The sequence below is a fragment of the Oncorhynchus gorbuscha genome, linkage group LG12, assembly GCF_021184085.1.
Source record: "Oncorhynchus gorbuscha isolate QuinsamMale2020 ecotype Even-year linkage group LG12, OgorEven_v1.0, whole genome shotgun sequence".
In the NCBI taxonomy this organism is placed as follows: Eukaryota; Metazoa; Chordata; class Actinopteri; order Salmoniformes; family Salmonidae; genus Oncorhynchus; species Oncorhynchus gorbuscha.
The window spans coordinates 40,435,817-40,455,108 of NC_060184.1; the positions used below are offsets into that span (position 1 = coordinate 40,435,817).

Genomic DNA, 19,292 nt, shown 5'->3' on the forward strand with positions numbered 1-19,292 from the left:
TCTCTCTTCTCTCTCTTTCCCCATATTTCTCTCCTCTCTCTCTTTCCCCATATCTCTCTCCTCTCTCTGTTTCCCCATATCTCTCTCCTCTCTCTGTTTCCCCATATCTCTCTCCTCTCTCTCTTTCCCCATATCTCTCTCCTCTCTCTCTTTCCCCATATCTCTCTCCTCTCTCTTTCCCCATATCTCTCTATCTCTCTCTTTCCCCATATCTCTCTCTCTCTCTCCCCATCTCTCTCTCTCTCTCTCTCTCTCTCTCTCTCTCTCTCTCTCTCTCTCTCTCTCTCAGTGACCTCCATTGTGCGAATAAACAGTGAAGGTCTGAGTCGAGGCACAGATCAGTGTTGTTTTTCCCCAGGACATATCACACATTATCTTGTCATCTCTGCTGTAACTGAGACTGGGAGAGAGAGTGTGTGTCATAATCTGGAGCTTAGCACTCTACTACAACACACACACACACACAGGCACACGAACACATACACACATCATTCTTGGCAAGCTCACCTCTATTAAACCCCATTTACCATAGCCTTATTTATTCTCAGTTAGGCTGTCTGGGTTGCTATTGTTATGGTGAATAAACTACAGACTACCTGCAGAAGGCTTAACAATTTAGAAAGGGTTTTACTGCAGAGAGGTGGGTAAACCCAACCCTTTAACCCTAACCTTGGACATACCCTGACCCTAGCCGTAGCTCCATCCCCACCACTAACTCTACCTCCAGCCCTAACCCCAAACCTAACCACAGCCTCAGTTGTTCAGTGTGTGATGCAATCACTCTGCGACAGTAACTCTGCTGGCACTGACCTCCAAACAGCCCAACACTTCCTCCTCCAGGGTACGAGAGATGAAGACGAGATGGAGACCTGAATAGCACTGATAACCTTCTACATCCATACAACCTTTTCCCTAAACACACACACACACACCTCACACATACACACTCTCCCCAGTCCCCCATCTCCCCCTTTTTCTCTCTCTTTCTCTCTCATGGATGTTAGTAGACCCAATGTGTCTGTACTGTGAATTAATGACTCCAACCTAAGTGTATGTAAACCTCCGACTTCAACTGTACATACATACATTTTGACAGGCAGCTTGCCTCCCAAGATCAACAGTTTTTCTGTTTATGATATCAGAGGATTTGCTCCATGTGTAATCTTCAGAGTAACTAAACAAACTCATGTTTCATCTGACACATACTCCTCAGTTTAAAATCATTTATTTTTGCAGTAAATGTTTGTTTATGGCCTGATTCAGTCCCTGTCTTGTAAATAGCTCTCCCAGTGACCTTGGCTCTCCTCACCAACAGCCGCAGTATTGACAAACACTACACACATGATGGATGTGTTTTCACACTTATGCTATCTCACACGATTGCATTTCACTCCTCCAACCAATTGGTGTGTAATTTACTTCATTCACACACATGCAAACACACACAAACAAACAGGGACATGTTGTGCCAACAGACGGGGCCAACAGTCATGGTGTCAACCCTTGTCACCTTGGTGTGTATGGGTTTGGTCTTGAAGTCGTTGCCAGGGAACTCTGTGTCATGTCCAAACTGTCCAAGCTAGCATATTGCTATGTAATACTGCAGTTTCTAAATACACATTTGAAATGTATTGCAAAAATGCCTTGCGGATGAAATAACAACATGTTAATTACCTCTCCTTCTCCCTCTATTCTGTGTGTTGGCTTGAGGTATGAACCATCACTAACCAGTCCTTGTCCCTCTCCGTAGGTATGACACCATAACCAACCAGTGGGAGACTGTGTCTCCGCTCCCCAAGCCGGTGCACTCTGCAGCAGCCACGGTGTGCGGGGGGAAGGTGTATGTGTTTGGAGGGGTGAACGAGGCGGGCCGATCGGCGGGAGTACTGCAGTCATACGTTCCTCAGACCAACTCCTGGAGCTTCATAGAGTCACCCATGATCGGTAAGAGTCAAAACTGTAGCAGCCCTTAAAAAAAAAAAACACATGATTTCACATGTGTGTTTTTGGAACACTTCTCATGTGATCAAATGTTTTCACATGTAGTTTCATGTTATCATATGTCGATTTGCATGTTGCCACACGTTATCACATTAACTTCACGTGAAATCACATGAAAACGTGATTTTGAATCACTTGAAATTAGGGTGTTTATTTCCCATAAGGGAGTACTCTAGCTTCTGCTCTATAATGAACTGAACTGAACAGTGAGGGAATGGCAGAGATGTCAGAAATGTAAAGAGGGTTGAGAGCACAGTTCAAACTACCTCACCGTCCCCTTCCATTTACACACACACACACACACACACCACCTTATCTAATCCCACAGTACCCCCGGGCCTAGGCATGCAGCAGAAATACATCCGAGGGAGGGAGAAAGAGAGGGGGAGAGGGACGAGGATAGATCGGAGAGGGGGGGGGTGTATGATGTAACTGACAGGGGATAGAGGGGTGTACCTGTTAATGACAGGAGCAGAGATTCAGGGCAGAGAGGAGAGGAAGAAGAGGACGGGAGTAGAGAGAGGAGGATAGCAGCCTGAATACCCTGGGTTATAACCAGATTCTCATTAGTATCTGTTTGCTGTTTGGGCCTCTCTCTCACACACACACACACACACACACACACACACACACACACACACACACACACACACACACACACACACACACACACACACACACACACACACACACACACACACACACACACACACACACACACACACACACACACACACACACACACACACACACACACACACACACACACACACACACACACACACACACACACATATGCAGGAACATAAATACACATGCAGGAACACACACACACACACACATATGCAGGAACATAAATACACATGCAGGAACACACACACACACACACATATGCAGGAACATAAATACACATGCAGGAACACACACACTATTAGATTGACAGACAATGCCACAAATTCATACCCAAGCTGTTAAGTTATCTCAGGCAGTCACTAATCGTGTGGGTGAGCGTGAGCCTTTACAGTATATTTGATCTTTCAGCTTCCATATCAAATCTAAACATTTCAAGCAGGCAACCTAAGAAAATGAACAACAACGACAAATGGTTTGATGAAAAATGCAAAAACCTAACAAAGAAATTGAGAAACCAGAAAACCTGAGCCAATGCCTTCACAATGGTGAATCATAAACCATACAGAAATAAAAGAAAGGACAGCACGTCAGAAATCAGCTCAATGTAGTTGAAGAATCTAACTACTTCTGGGATCATTGGAATGTCACTAAACAAACACGAAGAGTTATCTATCCAAAATGGAGATGTATGGATAAACCATGTCTCCAATCTTTTTAGCTCTATAAAAAAGAACAAACAGCAAAAACATGGCTTTTTACCAAATTACCGTACGACAGACCACGTATACACCCTGCCCACCCTAATTGAAATGCAAACAAACCAAAACAAAGGAAAAGTCTTCTCATGCTTTGTTGATTTCAAAAAGGCCTTTGACTCAATATGGTATGATGGTCTGTTATATAAATTGATGGAAAGTGGTGTTGGGAGGAAAAACATACAACATTATAAAATCCATGTACACAAACAAGTGTGCGGTTAAAATTGGCAAAACAACACAACAATTTATTTCCACAGTGCCATGGTAAAGGTAATTACTTGACACATTGGAAAGAATGAACAAAAGACAAAGTAAACTAAAATGGTATTTGGCCTTAAACAGAGAGTACAAAGTGGCAGAATACCTGACCACTGTGACTGACCCAAAATTAAGGAAAGCGTTGACTATGTACAGACTCAGTGAGCATAGCCTTGCTATTGAGAGAGGCCACTGTAGGCAGACCTGGCTCCCACTGCCCAGAAAATGAGGTGGAAACTGAGCTGCACTTCCTAACCTCCTGCCAAATGTTTGACCATATTAGAGGCACATACAGTGGGGCAAAAAAGTATTTCGTCAGCCACCAATTGTGCAAGTTCTCCCACTTAAAAAGATGAGAGGCCTGTAATTTTCATCATAGGTACACTTCAACTATGACAGACAAAATGAGAAAAGAAAATCCAGAAAATCACATTGTAGGATTTTTTAATGAATTTATTTGCTAATTATGATGGAAAATAAGTATTTGGTCAATAACAAAAGTTAATCTCAATATTTTGTTATATACTCTTTGTTGGCAATGACAGAGGTCAAACATTTTCTGTAAGTCTTCAAGGTTTTCACACACTGTTGCTGGTATTTTGGCCCATTCCTCCATGCAGATCTCCTCTAGAGCAGTGATGTTTTGGGGCTGTTGCTGGGCAACATGGACTTTCAACTCCCTCCAAAGATTTTCTATGGGGTTGAGATCTGGAGACTGGCTAGGCCACTCCAGGACCTTGAAATGCTTCTTACGAAGCCACTCCTTCGTTGCCCGGGCGGTGTGTTTGGGATCATTGTTATGCTGAAAGACCCAGCTACATTTCATTTTCAATGCCCTTGCTTATGGAAGGAGGTTTTCACTCAAAATCTCACGATACATGGCCCCATTCATTCTTTCCTTTACACGGATCAGTCGTCCTGGTCCCTTTGCAGAAGAACAGCCCCAAAGCATGATGTTTCCACCCACATGCTTCACAGTAGGTATGGTGTTTATTTGGATGCAACACGACAAGTTGAGTTTTTACCAAAAAGTTATATTTTGGTTTCATCTGACCATATGACATTCTCCCAATCTTCTTCTGGATCATCCAAATGCTCTCTAGCAAACTTCAGACGGGCCTGGACATGTACTGGCTTAAGCAGGGGGACACGTCTGGCACTGCAGGATTTGAGTCCCTGGCGGTGTAGTGTGTTACTGATGGTAGGCTTTGTTACTTTGGTCCCAGCTCTCTGCAGGTCATTCACTAGGTCCCCCCGTGTGGTTCTGGGATTTTTGCTCACCGTTCTTGTGATCATTTTGACCGCACGGGGTGAGATCTTGCGTGGAGCCCCAGATCGAGGGAGATTATCAGTGGTCTTGTATGTCTTGCATTTCCTAATAATTGCTCCCACAGTTGATTTCTTCAAACCAGGCTGCTTACCCATTGCAGATTCAGTCTTCCCAGCCTGGTGCAGGTCTACAATTTTGTTTTTGGTGTCCTTTGACAGCTCTTTGGTCTTGGCCATGCAGGAGTTTGGTTAAACAGACCCACAGAGAATTAGAAAAACAAATAAAATGTTGATTAACTCCCATATCTATTAGGTGAAATGCCAACAACAGCAAGATGTGTGACCTGTTGCCACAAGGAAAGGGCAACCAGGGAAGAACAAACACCATTGTAAATACAACACATATTTATGTTGATTTATTTTCCCTTTTGTACTTTAACAACTTGCACATTTCTACGACACTGTATGTAGAAATAATGACCTTTGAAATGTTTCCATTTAAATAAAAAAAATTGTGAGTAATGTTTACTGTAAATTTTTTATTTATTTCATGTATGTTTCCTATGCCAATGAAGCCTTTTGAATGGAATGTAATTGAGAGAGGGGGATGGGAGAGAGGGATGGGGTAGAGAGCGAGGGGAATGGGCAGAGAGCGAGGGGAATGGGCAGAGAGAATGAGGGGAATGGGCAGAGAGCGAGGGGAATGGGCAGAGAGAATGAGGGGAATGGGCAGAGAGCGAGGGGAATGGGCAGAGAGCGAGGGGAATGGGCAGAGAGCGAGGGGAATGGGCAGAGAGCGAGGGGAATGGGCAGAGAGAGCGAGGGGAATGGGCAGAGAGCGAGGGGAATGGGCAGAGAGAATGAGGGGAATGGGCAGAGAGCGAGGGGAAAGGGCAGAGAGCGAGGGGAATGGGCAGAGGGCGAGGGGAATGGGCAGAGAGCAAGGGGAATGGGCAGAGAGCGAGGGGAATGGGCAGAGAGAGAGAGCTGGGGGAGAGAGAGCTGGGGGCGAGAAAGAGGGGGAGAGGGATGGGGAAGCAGAGGGATGAAGGGGAGAGGGGTACGGGCAGAGAGAGAGGGAGATAGAGATGGGCGAGAGAAAGGGATGGGGAGAAGGAGAGCGAGGGGGAGAGAGAAGAGGCCGTATTGGACCTAGATTGCTACATCAGATAATTGATCCAAAACAATTATTGTGCACAATTACATGAGAGAAAGTGACCTTCAAAGTGATTTGGATGCCCTCTGAACAATCATGATTTCCGGGTGATGTGTATTGCAATCTACCTGACAACAAAACCTTAGTTACACCCTACTTCTATTTTCCTCTTGTTACACAATAACAGTGGCCTGACTACCCTTCCACATTGCTCCGGCCAAATGTCACACCCACTATCGTTTCCTCACTGCGATGAGTCTGGATTTGCTTTCCTCCAGTTCATTGGAGGCTGCTGAGGGGAGGACGGCTCATAATAATGGCTGGAGTGGAGCGAATGTGATCAAACCACGTGTTTGGTGTATTTGTTACCATTCCACCCATTCCGCTCCAGCCATTACCACGAGCCCATCCTCCCCAAGTAAGGTGCCACCAACCTCCTGTGCTGCAATTGCTGTGCAACGCCCCTCATTTTGACGTCAGCACAAACAACTTCTCGGATGGCAGATTCAGACTGAATGTATGTAGCAATCGTCAGAGCAGCTGAATTAAATTCGGGGTGAGTTGTCAGGCAACAATAACGGGGAATAACAGGAAACAACATGGGAATAATTAACCTTAAGATATCATTCCTGTGATTGGGTCTTTATCTGGTCTCTTGGCTGAGTAGACTGAGGATTCATAGTCCCATTCCCCTGTAGTCATTCTGAAGGGCCAGGATGAAATCGTAGGCTTAAATCACTAAGAGACTAGTGTTTGTTTAAATGTTTACATGTGCTGTAGTGGAACCACTGTCAATGACTGCATGACTTGATCTGTGACTGTACCCCTCTATCCAGTAAACTAACACTAGTTATTTTGTGATGTCTGCTCCTCGGTCCTTTGTAGTCTAATCAGTGGTCCTGTGTAGCTCAGTTGGTAGAGCATGGCGCTTGTAACGCCAGGGTAGTGGGTTCGATCCCCGGGACCACCCATATGTAGAATGTATGCACACATGACTGTAAGTCGCTTTGGATAAAAGCGTCTGCTAAATGGCATATATTATTATTATTATTATCTAATCAGCCGTTGTTCGTGTGATGTATGAGATCACTCCGGTAGTGACTAAGATTGGTATCAGATACCATCATTTACTCCAGCTGCTTTTGGACTAAGGAGAGGAAACAACAACAGTGTTGAGAGTTGGAGCAGATATGTGACACTGGTTTCATGTCAGATAGGTATTCACTTCCTACATGTGAAAAACACATATGTTGACTCCTGTGGTCAAATGTGAAACAAGGAAGAGTTGGAAGTGAAAAAAGGTGTACGTTCTGTTCAATATGACTCAATACTACTGATATCTGCCTTTGAGGTTTTCCTACCTATTATAAGAATATTATGTATAGTGCTTAAGGCACTTTTAATCGGTTGAGGCTCCTGAAAGGAGGAAGGGGAGGACCATCCTCCTCAGTGAATTATCCTTTTTTTAGATAAAACTATACTAAATATAATCATGTCACCAAATAACTGATTAAAACACACTATTTTGCAAAGAAGGTCTACAGTAGCCTCAACAGCACTCTGTAGGGTAGCACCATGGTGTAGCCGGAGGACAGCTAGTTTCCGTCCTTCTCTGGGTACATTGACTTCAATACAAAACCTTGGAGGCTCATGGTTCTCACCCCTTTCGATAGACTTACACAGTCATTTTGAAAACTTCCGGAGGACGTCCTGTGCAACTGGGTACTGGACTTCCTGACGGGCCGCCCCCAGGTGGTGAGGGTAGGCAACAACATCTCCTCCCCGCTGATCCTCAACACGGGGGCCCCACAAGGGTGCGTTCTGAGCCCTCTCCTGTACTCCCTGTTCACCCACGACTGCGTGGCCACGCACGCATCCAACTCAATCATCAAGTTTGTGGACGACACAACAGTGGTAGGCTTGATTACCAACAACGACGAGACGGCCTACAGGGAGGAGGTGAGGGCCCTCGGAGTGTGGTGTCAGGAAAATAACCTCACACTCAACGTCAACAAAACTAAGGAGATGATTGTGGACTTCAGGAAACAGCAGAGGGAACACCCCCCCTATCCACATCGATGGAACAGTAGTGGAGAGGGTAGCAAGTTTTAAGTTCCTCGGCATACACATCACAGACAAACTGAATTGGTCCACTCACACTGACAGCGTCGTGAAGAAGGCGCAGCAGCGCCTCTTCAACCTCAGGAGGGTGAAGAAATTCGACTTGTCACCAAAAGCACTCACAAACTTCTACAGATGCACAATCGAGAGCATCCTGGCGTGGTGTATCACCGCCTGGTACGGCAACTGCTCCGCCCTCAACCGTAAGGCTCTCCAGAGGGTAGTACGGTCTGCACAACGCATCACCAGGGGCAAACTACCTGCCCTCCAGGACACCTACACCACCCAATGTTACAGGAAGGCCATAAAGATCATCAAGGACATCAACCACCCGAGCCACTGCCTGTTCACCCCGCTATCATCCAGAAGGCGAGGTCAGTACAGGTGCATCAAAGCTGGGACCGAGAGACTGAAAAACAGCTTCTATCTCAAGGCCGTCAGACTGTTAAACAGCCACCACTAACATTGAGTGGCTGCTGCCAACACACTGTCATTGACACTGACCCAACTCCAGCCACTCTAATAATGGGAATTGATGGGAAATTATGTAAATATATCACTAGCCACTTTAAACAATGCTACCTTATATAATGTTACTTACCCTACATTATTCATCTCATATGCATACGTATATACTGTACTCTACATCATCGACTGCATCTTTATGTAATACATGTATCACTAGCCACTTTAACTATGCCACTTTGTTTACTTTGTCTACATACTCATCTCATATGTATATACTGTACTCGATACCATCTACTGTATGCTGCTCTGTACCATCACTCATTCATATATCCTTATGTACATATTCTTTATCCCCTTACACTGTGTATAAGACAGTAGTTTTGGAATTGTTAGTTAGATTACTTGTTGGTTATCACTGCATTGTCGGAACTAGAAGCACAAGCATTTCGCTACACTCGCATTAACATCTGCTAACCATGTGTATGTGACAAATAACATTTGATTTGATTTGAATGATACTGCATGATTGTAGCGGGTTTACTAACCTGCTAGTTCTATTAGCTATGCTGACTATGACGTTACTTTATCTAATATGGTAACAACGATGTAGGCTGTATGTAGCGGTTTGGCTTGGAAAGGTTTTTTCTCCTGGTTACATAACAGCTGTGTTGTGCATTGAAGTCCTGAAGAGAATGAATACGACGTGGCTGCTATGAAAGTGAACTCTGTTTATGTGGGATCAGGGGTGTATACATTCCGCCGTTTCTGTTGAAAAAAAATCTTAAACGGAAGCAAACGTAAGAAAACAGGTATAATAATACCTGATTTTGTCCAATAGAAACTATAGTTTGCAACTGTTGGACTAATGATTACACCCTATATCAACTAGATGCAAGGCGGTATTGAATGTCACTGTCTGTCACCTCAAATTTGTATTTCGACCTGTGTGTGCACCTACTTTGTAAACTTTCATTCATAGGCTGGGTTGTAGCAACCTCATGATGCGTATAGGGAAAATTCAAGTATCATGTAGTAGCCTAAACATATTGTTGTTACATTGAACTGGGTGAATGGAATATGAATGACAGTCATCCAATATGCTGTAATAGAAATAATGCCATGCTCATGTAAATAGATATTGTCCTCCCTCATCTTAAACGGCACTGACCGCCACTGCTTTTAATATAGTGCTCAATGAGCTTAATATTCACACATTAGAGGGGCTCATCTGAGGCAGGGAAAGGTGTTTCTGCTGGTAAAGCAGAACAGTAGAACAGCAGTCCCGAGGGAATAGCTTTGCATTCTGTGTCTGGAGACAGTTAATACAAAACCTTCTGTGACTGACACACACTTGCACACACGCAGACATGGCAGCCACGTTGTGTCACTGATAGTGACAGGCCTAGGGTTCTGAGTTGTCACAGAGAGAGAGGGGGATGGAGTGAAAGAGAGCGGGACGGCTGAACGGCTGTCGTCAGTCACGCCTGGCAAAATGGCATTTTAATTAAACACATCTTGCTTTATAGGCACTGAAGGGGGTGTGTGTGTGTGTGTGTGTGTGTGTGTGTGTGTGTGTGTGTGTGTGTGTGTGTGTGTGTGTGTGTGTGTGTGTGTGTGTGTGTGTGTGTGTGTGTGTGTGTGTGTGGACATGGTGGATGGAGGTGAAAAACAAAACACTGCACTGGGATGTGTCTGCATTATTCATGATGTCATAAATTGGCCAGCTGTAATCGTTTAGGAGACGATTGCTCTGTCAGAGTGTAAGGTACATTGATATGTCTTCAACAAGCATGCGTACTTGTGTGCCTTATATAGGTAAGGAGGAAAGGGGGTCAGAAGCGAGGTAGAGGTCGTTGCAAAAGGTCGAGGCACATTAATACACAACAATTACATTGTTTGAAACTTTATTCACAGTACAAGGTTTCTGCATGGGAGTTTGATTAAATTCCTACCTTACCCAGGGTGTTTTGTGTATGATTGTTTCCACAGTAAGACTGTAGAAGTCTGTCCCCATTGTTTTCCCCCATTTTCTCCATGCAGTAGCTGATTACATTATATGCAATATCCTCACTCATTCCTCATATTTTCAATCCATGCACAGGACTTTATCCTTAAATTAAAAAATATATATATATACAGTTGAAGTCAGAGGTTTACATACACCTTAGCCAAATACATTTAAACTCAGTTTAAGTAAAAAAAAATCCCTGTCTTAGGTCAGTTGGGATCACCACTTTATTTTAATAATGTGAAAGGCCAGAATAATAGTAGTTATTTATTTCAGCATTTCTTTCATCACATTCCCAATGGGTCAGAAGTTTACATGCACTCAATTAGTATTTGGTAGCATTGCCTTTAAATTGTTTAACTTGGATCAAATGTTTCAGGTAGCCTTCCACAAGCTTCCCACAATAAGTTGGGTGAATTTTGGCCCATTCCTCCTGACAGAGCTGGTGTAACTGAGTCAGGTTTGTAGGCCTCCTTGCTCGCACACGCTTTTTCAGTTCTGCCCACACATTTTCTATAGGATTGAGGCTAGGGCTTTGTGATGGCCACTCCAATACCTTGACTTTGTTGTCCTTAAGCCATTTTGCCACAACTTTGGAGGTATGCTTGGGGTCATTGTCCATTTGGAAGAGCCATTTGCGACCAAGCTTTAACTTCCTGACTGATGTCTTGAGATGTTGCTTCAATATCTCCACATAATCTTCCATCCTCATGATGCCATCATTTTGTGAAGTGCAGCAGTCCGTCCTGCAGCAGAGCACCCCAACAAAATGATGGTGCCACCCCGTGCTTCACGGTTGGGATGGTGTTCTTCGGCTTGCAAGCCTCCCCCTTTTTCCTCCAAACATAACGATGGTCATTATGGCCAAACAGTTCTATTTTTGTTTCATGAAACCAGAGGACATTTCTCCAAAAAGTATGATCTTGGTCCCCATGTGCAGTTGCAAACCGTAGTCTCTTTTTTATTGTGGTTTTGGAGCAGTGGCTTCTTCCTTGCTTGAGTGGCCTTTCAGGTTATGTCGATATAGGACTTGTTTTACTGTGGATAGAGATACATTATTTGTACCTGTTTCCTCCAGCATCTTCACAAGGTCCTTTGCTGTTGATTTGCACTTTTCGCACCAAAGTACGTTCATCTCTAGGAGACAGAACGCATCTCCTTCCTGAGCGGTATGCCGGCTGCGTGGTCCCATGGTGTTTATACTTGCGTTCGACTGTTTTTACAGATGAACGTGGTACCTTCAGGCATTTGGAAATTGCTTCCAAGGATGAACCAGACTTGTGGAGGTCTACAATTTTTCTAAAGTCTTGGCTGATTTCTTTTGATTTTCCCATGATGTCAAGCAAAGAGGCACTGAGTTTGAAGGTAGACCCTGAAATACATCCACAGGTACACCTCCAATTGACTCAAATGATGATCAGAAGCTTCTAAAGCCATGACATCTTTTCTGGAATTGTCCAAGCTGTTTAAAGGCACAGTCAACTTAGTGTATGTAAACTTCTGACCCACTGGAATTGTGATACAGTGAATTATAAATGACATTATCTGTAAACAATTGTTGGAAAAATTACTTGTGTCATTCAAAAAGTAAATGTCCTAACCGACTTGCCAAAACTATAGTTTGTTAACAAGAAATGTGTGAAGTGGTTGAAAAATGATTTCTAATGTGTGTATGTAGACTTCTGACTTCAACTGTGTGTGTGTGTGTGTGTGTGTGTGTGTGTGTGTGTGTGTGTGTGTGTGTGTGTGTGTGTGTGTGTGTGTGTGTGTGTGTGTGTGTGTGTGTGTGTGTGTGTGTGTGTGTGTGTGTGTGTGTGTGTGTGTGTGTGTGTGTGTGTGTGTGTGTGCGTGCGCACACACATAGAGGATTGCCATAGGGTGTAATCCAATAGTAAATTATTAAGACTTAAGACCTTTATATTGGAACCAGGTATAAACACATTTGGAGCACAAACAATAACGTCAAGCTGATTCATGAATACTGCTATTTCAATTGTTATCCGTTCACTGTGAAATTCCCATTTCCCAAAACCATAGTATTTTTAATCTCCAGCCTCGAACTCAAGGAAGTGGTAAGAGGAATGTAGATGTGATTTTTCATGCAGCGCTAGACAGAAGGTGACATGGAAAACAAAATGATGCCATTATAGCCGGGGAGATTCTGCAGTGAGGATAATACAATTGAAACAGTAACTTCTATTTGGTTTTTGCCTGGTTTTCATTCTAGCTCATCACCTCTGTGTTTTCAACTTCTATCTATCCCTGGCTTATAAAAGTCTGCACTATATGACCAAAAGTATGTGGACGCCTGCTCGTTGAACATCTCATTCCAGGATCATGGGCATTATTAAGAAATTGGCCCCCCCTTTGCTGCTATAACAGCCTCCACTCTTTTGGGAAGGCTTTCCACTCGATCAAATCAAACTTTATTTGTCACATGCGCCGAATACAGTGTAGACCTTACCGGGAAATGCTTACTTACAAGCCGTTAACGAACAGTGTAGTTTCAGAAGAGTTAAGAAAATATTTACAAATTAAACTAAAGTAAATAAATAATAAAAAGTAATACAATAAAATAACAATAATGAGGCTATATACTGGGGGTACTGGTACCGAGTCAGTGTGTGGGGGTACAGGTTAGTTGAGGTAATTTGAAATTGTAGGTAGAGTGAAATGTTTGTACATATATAATAAAAAGCCAGTAGCAGCAGTGTAAAAACAAATTGTGGGGGGGGGGTCATCAATGTCAAAAGTCCGGTTCGATTAATTGTTCAGCAGTCTTATGGCTTGGGGGTAGAAGCTGTTTGGTCCTAGACTTGGTGCTCCGGTACCGCTTGCCATGCGGTAGCAGAGAAAACAGTCTATAACATGGGTGACTGGAGTCTCTGACAATTTGATGGGCTTTCCTCTGACACCGCCTATTATATAGGTCCTGTATGTTAGATGTTACATTGCTGTGGGTACTTGCTTACGTTCAGCCAAAAGAGCATTAGTGGGGTCGGGTACTGATATTGGGCGATTAGGCCTAGCTTGCATTCGGCGGTCTAATTCATCCCAAAGGTGTTCAATGGAGTTATAAGGTCAGGGCTCTGTGCAGGCCAGTCAAATTCTTCCATACAGATCTCGACAAACCATTTGTGTATGGACCTCTCTTTGTGCACGGGGGCATTGTCATGCTGAAACAAAGGGCCTTCCCCAAACTTTTGCGACAAAGTTGGAAGCACAGAATTGTCTAGAATGTCATTGTATACTGTAGCCTTAAGATTTTCCTTCACTGGAATTAAGGGGGCCTCGCCCGAACCATTAAAAACAGCCTCATCCACCAAACTTTACAGTTGGCACTATGCATTGGGGCAGGTGGCGTCCTCCTGGCATGCGCCAAACCCAGATTCATCTGTCGGACTACCAGATGGTGAAGCATGATTCATCAACCCAGAGAACGTGTTTCTACTGCTCCAGAGACCAATGGCGGCGAGCTTTACACCACTCCAGCCGATGCTTGGCATTGCACATGGTGATCTCTGCCATTTCATGAAACTCCCAACTAACAGTTATTGTGCTGACTTTACTTTCATAGGCAGTTTGGAATTCGGTAGTGAGTGTTGCAACCGAGGACATACTTTTTACGTGCTATGCGCTTTAGCACTTGCCAGTCCCATTCTGTGAGCTTGTGTGGCCTACCACTTCGCGTCTGAGCCGTTGTTGCTCCTAGACATTTCCACTTCACAGTAACAGCACTTACAGTTGACCGGGCCAGCTCTAGCAGGGACAAACTGTGACAAACTGACTTGTTGGAAAGGTGGTATCCTATGACGGTGCTACTTTGAAAGTCAGTGAGCTCTTCAGTAAGGCCATTCTACACTGCCAGTGTTTCCTATGGAGATTGCATGGCTGTGTGCTCGATTTTATACACTTCTCAGGAACGGGTGTGGCTGAAATAGCCAATTCCACTCATTTCAAGGGGTGTCCACATACTTTTATATTTATAGTGTATTTCTCTTTCTGGCTGCTTATTTTCTCTTTGATTGTGTCTCTTCAGTTCTGTCTCCCTTTTGTAGATATTACACCATGTGTCTGTTTTTGATTTCAAAAACAATATTTTGGTATTTGTTTCATTAGTCCATTGTTGATGGATGTTTTGCATGTCAGCAAACACGTTTTCAAGATATAGAGCTTTCAAAATACAAAAATACAGCCGGTAATGATGCAAAATGCTGACATGTAGAACATTCTGGGACTCTATCAACAATGGACAAAACACATATATATTTTAAGTTAATAAGAAAATGGACTGATGAAACAAATTACCAGTAGTTTTGGGGTGGAATTGTTCCTCTAACACCTACATCAAAAATGGCTTCAAAACAAGCTGTCTTTCTTGACGTCACAGCTGCCTATGATATAATTTGATCCACTGGCTTCCTCCTGAAGCAGTCATGGTCCCTCCCCCATTAGTCAACCAAAATCATCACACTACTGAGCAATAGATGTTTCAGAGTCCACCTCAGCGAGGTAAAGAGTACATGGAAGAGACATACCAACAGTCTCCCCCAAGGCACAGTGCTGGCCTCTGTTCAACCTCTACACAAATGGCCTCCCAAAAAACACCTTCCGAAAGTTCATATACTTCTGACGACATATGCCTGGCAACGCAAGCTCCAAACTTAGACACCCTGGAGCAAACCCTAAAACTGGAACAATACTGCAACAAATGTCGTTGCTACCACCACCATTCATACCTCGGCACACTCATTCTCAGCAGCAGAGTAATATGCACCTGTCTGGTCAAGGTCGTCTCACTCGCGCACACACACACACACACACACACGACATACAGCTAAACACCACCATGCACATCATCACTGGCATACTGCAATCCACCCCGCTTTCCTGGCTCGATGTTCTGGCATACATATCCAGCCAATGCCTTGCCAACCTCCAACGATGGGGCATTAAAGCAAGCCCCCTACAGTATGTGCCTGTGAGGTGAAGCAAACCATGCACCACGTTCTTGAAGACTGTCTAATCTACAAACTCAGCGGAGGCCTACTCACTATCAACCCAGCAGGACCGGAAGCAATCACTTGGCTAAAGGACTTTGCATTCGCTAAATAAAAAAATAAGTATTTAAAAACGGACAACATGTAGAGATAGTCGCTGTAACTTCTAACTCCCCTTCTGTCCGTTTTTCAATCTTCTACCTCACTTCTGTCGGTGTTTGTAACGTGCATCTCTTTGCGTTTCTTCTCCAGATAATAAGTATGCCCCAGCGGTCACTCTGAATGGGCACATCTTTATTCTGGGAGGAGCCTATGCCCGGGCCATCACCATCTATGACCCAGACAAAGGAAACATCAAAGCTGGACCCAATATGAACCACTCACGACAGTTCTGCAGGTAAGAACCCATATGAAGCTATGTGAACCACTCACGACAGTTCTGCAGGTAAGAACCCATACGCACCAATATGAACCACTCACGACAGTTCTGCAGGTAAGAACCCATATGAAGCTATGTGAACCACTCACGACAGTTCTGCAGGTAAGAACCCATACGCACCAATATGAACCACTCACGACAGTTCTGCAGGTAAGAACCCATATGAAGCTATGTGAACCACTCACAACAGTTCTGCAGGTAAGAACCCATACGCACCAATATGAACCACTCACGACAGTTCTGCAGGTAAGAACCCATACGCACCAATATGAACCACTCACAACAGTTCTGCAGGTAAGAACCCATATGAAGCTATGTGAACCACTCACGACAGTTCTGCAGGTAAGAACCCATATGAAGCTATGTGAACCACTCACGACAGTTCTGCAGGTAAGAACCCATACGCACCAATATGAACCACTCACGACAGTTCTGCAGGTAAGAACCCATATGAAGCTATGTGAACCACTCACGACAGTTCTGCAGGTAAGAACCCATACGCACCAATATGAACCACTCACGACAGTTCTGCAGGTAAGAACCCATACGCACCAATATGAACCACTCACGACAGTTCTGCAGGTAAGAACCCATACGCACCAATATGAACCACTCACGACAGTTCTGCAGGTAAGAACCCATATGAAGCTATATGAACCACTCACGACAGTTCTGCAGGTAAGAACCCATACGAAGCTATATGAACCACTCACGACAGTTCTGCAGGTAAGAACCCATATGAACCAATATGAACCACTCACGACAGTTCTGCAGGTAAGAACCCATACGAAGCTATATGAACCACTCACGACAGTTCTGCAGGTAAGAACCCATACAAAGCTATAGGACCCACTCACGACAGTTCTGCAGGTAAGAACCCATATGCACCAATATGAACCACTCGCGACAGTTCTGCAGGTAAGAACCCATACGAAGCTATATGAACCACTCACGACAGTTCTGCAGGTAAGAACCCAAATGCACCAATATGAACCACTCACGACAGTTCTGCAGGTAAGAACCCATACGAAGCTATATGAACCACTCCCGACAGTTCTGCAGGTAAGAACCCATATGAAGCTATATGAACCACTCATGACAGTTCTGCAGGTAAGAACCCATATGCACCAATATGAACCACTCCCGGAAGTTCTGCAGGTAAGAACACATACGAAGCTATATGAACCACTCACGACAGTTCTGCAGGTATGAACCTATACGAAGCTATATGAACCACTCACAACAGTTCTGCAGGTAAGAACCCATACGAAGCTTTATGAACCACTCACGACAGTTCTGCAGGTAAGAACCTATACACACCAATATGAACCACTTCCAGAAATTCTGCAGGGAACAACCCTTACAAACCAATATGAACCACTCACGACAGTTCTGCAGGTAAGAACCCATACGCACCAATATGAACCACTCATGACAGTTCTGCAGGTAAGAACCCAGACGCACCAATATGAACCACTTCCAGAAGTTCTGCAGGTAAGAACCCATATGAACCACCCACAACAGTTCTGCGGGTAAGAACTCATACGAACCAATATGAACAAGTCACGACAGTTCTGCAGGTAAGAACCCAAACGCACCAATATGAACCACTCCCGGAAGTTCTGCAGGTAAGAACCCATACAAACCAATATGAACCACTCATGACAATTCTGCAGGTAAGAACCTATACGCACTAACATGAACCACTTCCAGATGTTCTGCAGGTAAGAACCAATATGAACCACCCACGACAGTTCTGCGGGTAAGAACCCATACGAACCAATATGAACCACTCACGACAGTTCTGCAGGTAAGAACCCATACGCACCAATATGAACCACTCCCGGAAGTTCTGCAGGTAAGAACCCATACGAACCACTCATGACAGTTCTGCAGGTAAGAACCTATACACACCAATATGAACCACTTCCAGAAGTTCTGCGGGTAAGAAGCCATATGAACCAATATGAACCACTCACGACAGTTCTGCAGGTAAGAACCCATACGAAGCTATATGAACCACTCACGACAGTTCTGCAGGTAAGAACCCATACGAAGCTATATGAACCACTCCCGGAAGTTCTGCAGGTAAGAACCCATACGCACCAATATGAACCACTCACGACAGTTCTGCAGGTAAGAACCCATACGAAGCTATATGAACCACTCCCGACAGTTCTGCAGGTAAGAACCCATACGAAGCTATATGAACCACTCATGACAGTTCTGCAGGTAAGAACCCATATGCACCAATATGAACCACTCCCGGAAGTTCTGCAGGTAAGAACCCATACGAAGCTATATGAACCACTCACGACAGTTCTGCAGGTATGAACCTATACGAAGCTATATGAACCACTCACAACAGTTCTGCAGGTAAGAACCCATACGAAGCTTTATGAACCACTCACGACAGTTCTGCAGGTAAGAACCTATACACACCAATATGAACCACTTCCAGAAGTTCTGCAGGGAACAACCCTTACAAACCAATATGAACCACTCACGACAGTTCTGCAGGTAAGAACCCATACGCACCAATATGAAACACTCATGACAGTTCTGCAGGTAAGAACCCATACGCACCAATATGAACCACTCATGACAGTTCTGCAGGTAAGAACCTAGACGCACCAATATGAACCACTTCCAGAAGTTCTGCAGGTAAGAACCCATATGAACCACCCACAACAGTTCTGCGGGTAAGAACCCATACGAACCAATATGAACAACTCACAACAGTTCTGCAGGTAAGAACCCATACGCACCAATATGAACCACTCCCGGAAGTTCTGCAGGTAAGAACCCATACAAACCAATATGAACCACTCATGACAGTTCTGCAGGTAAGAACCCATACGCACCAATATGAACCACTCCCGGAAGTTCTGCAGGTAAGAACCCATACGAACCACTCATGACAGTTCTGCAGGTAAGAACCTATACACACCAATATGAACCACTTCCAGAAGTTCTGCGGGTAAGAAGCCATATGAACCAATATGAACCACTCACGACAGTTCTGCAGGTAAAGTGTTAGCATGAACCACTGTAGGGGGCAGTATGAACCACCACCATAAATGTTTGTAAGTTAGGGGTCAGTACAGGAATGCAAACTTCCTACAGGAATCCTGCTAGAATTGTTTTATTCAGTCTCCAAAAAACATTTAGTAAAAAAGTA

The 19,292-nt window shown here is 44.2% G+C and overlaps 1 protein-coding gene across 6 annotated transcripts in view; it reads left to right on the forward strand.

Moving 5' to 3' along the window:
* LOC123991008 (kelch-like protein 29) overlaps positions 1 to 19,292 on the forward strand; it is a 351,069-nt gene that overhangs the window by 322,893 nt on the left and 8,884 nt on the right. For all 6 annotated transcript variants that reach the window (XM_046292107.1, XM_046292106.1, XM_046292109.1 and 3 more), the window contains 2 exons: positions 1,751 to 1,944; positions 15,925 to 16,069. In XM_046292107.1, coding sequence (XP_046148063.1) covers positions 1,751 to 1,944; positions 15,925 to 16,069 — 339 coding nt within the window. The remainder of the gene's footprint in view (positions 1 to 1,750; positions 1,945 to 15,924; positions 16,070 to 19,292) is intronic.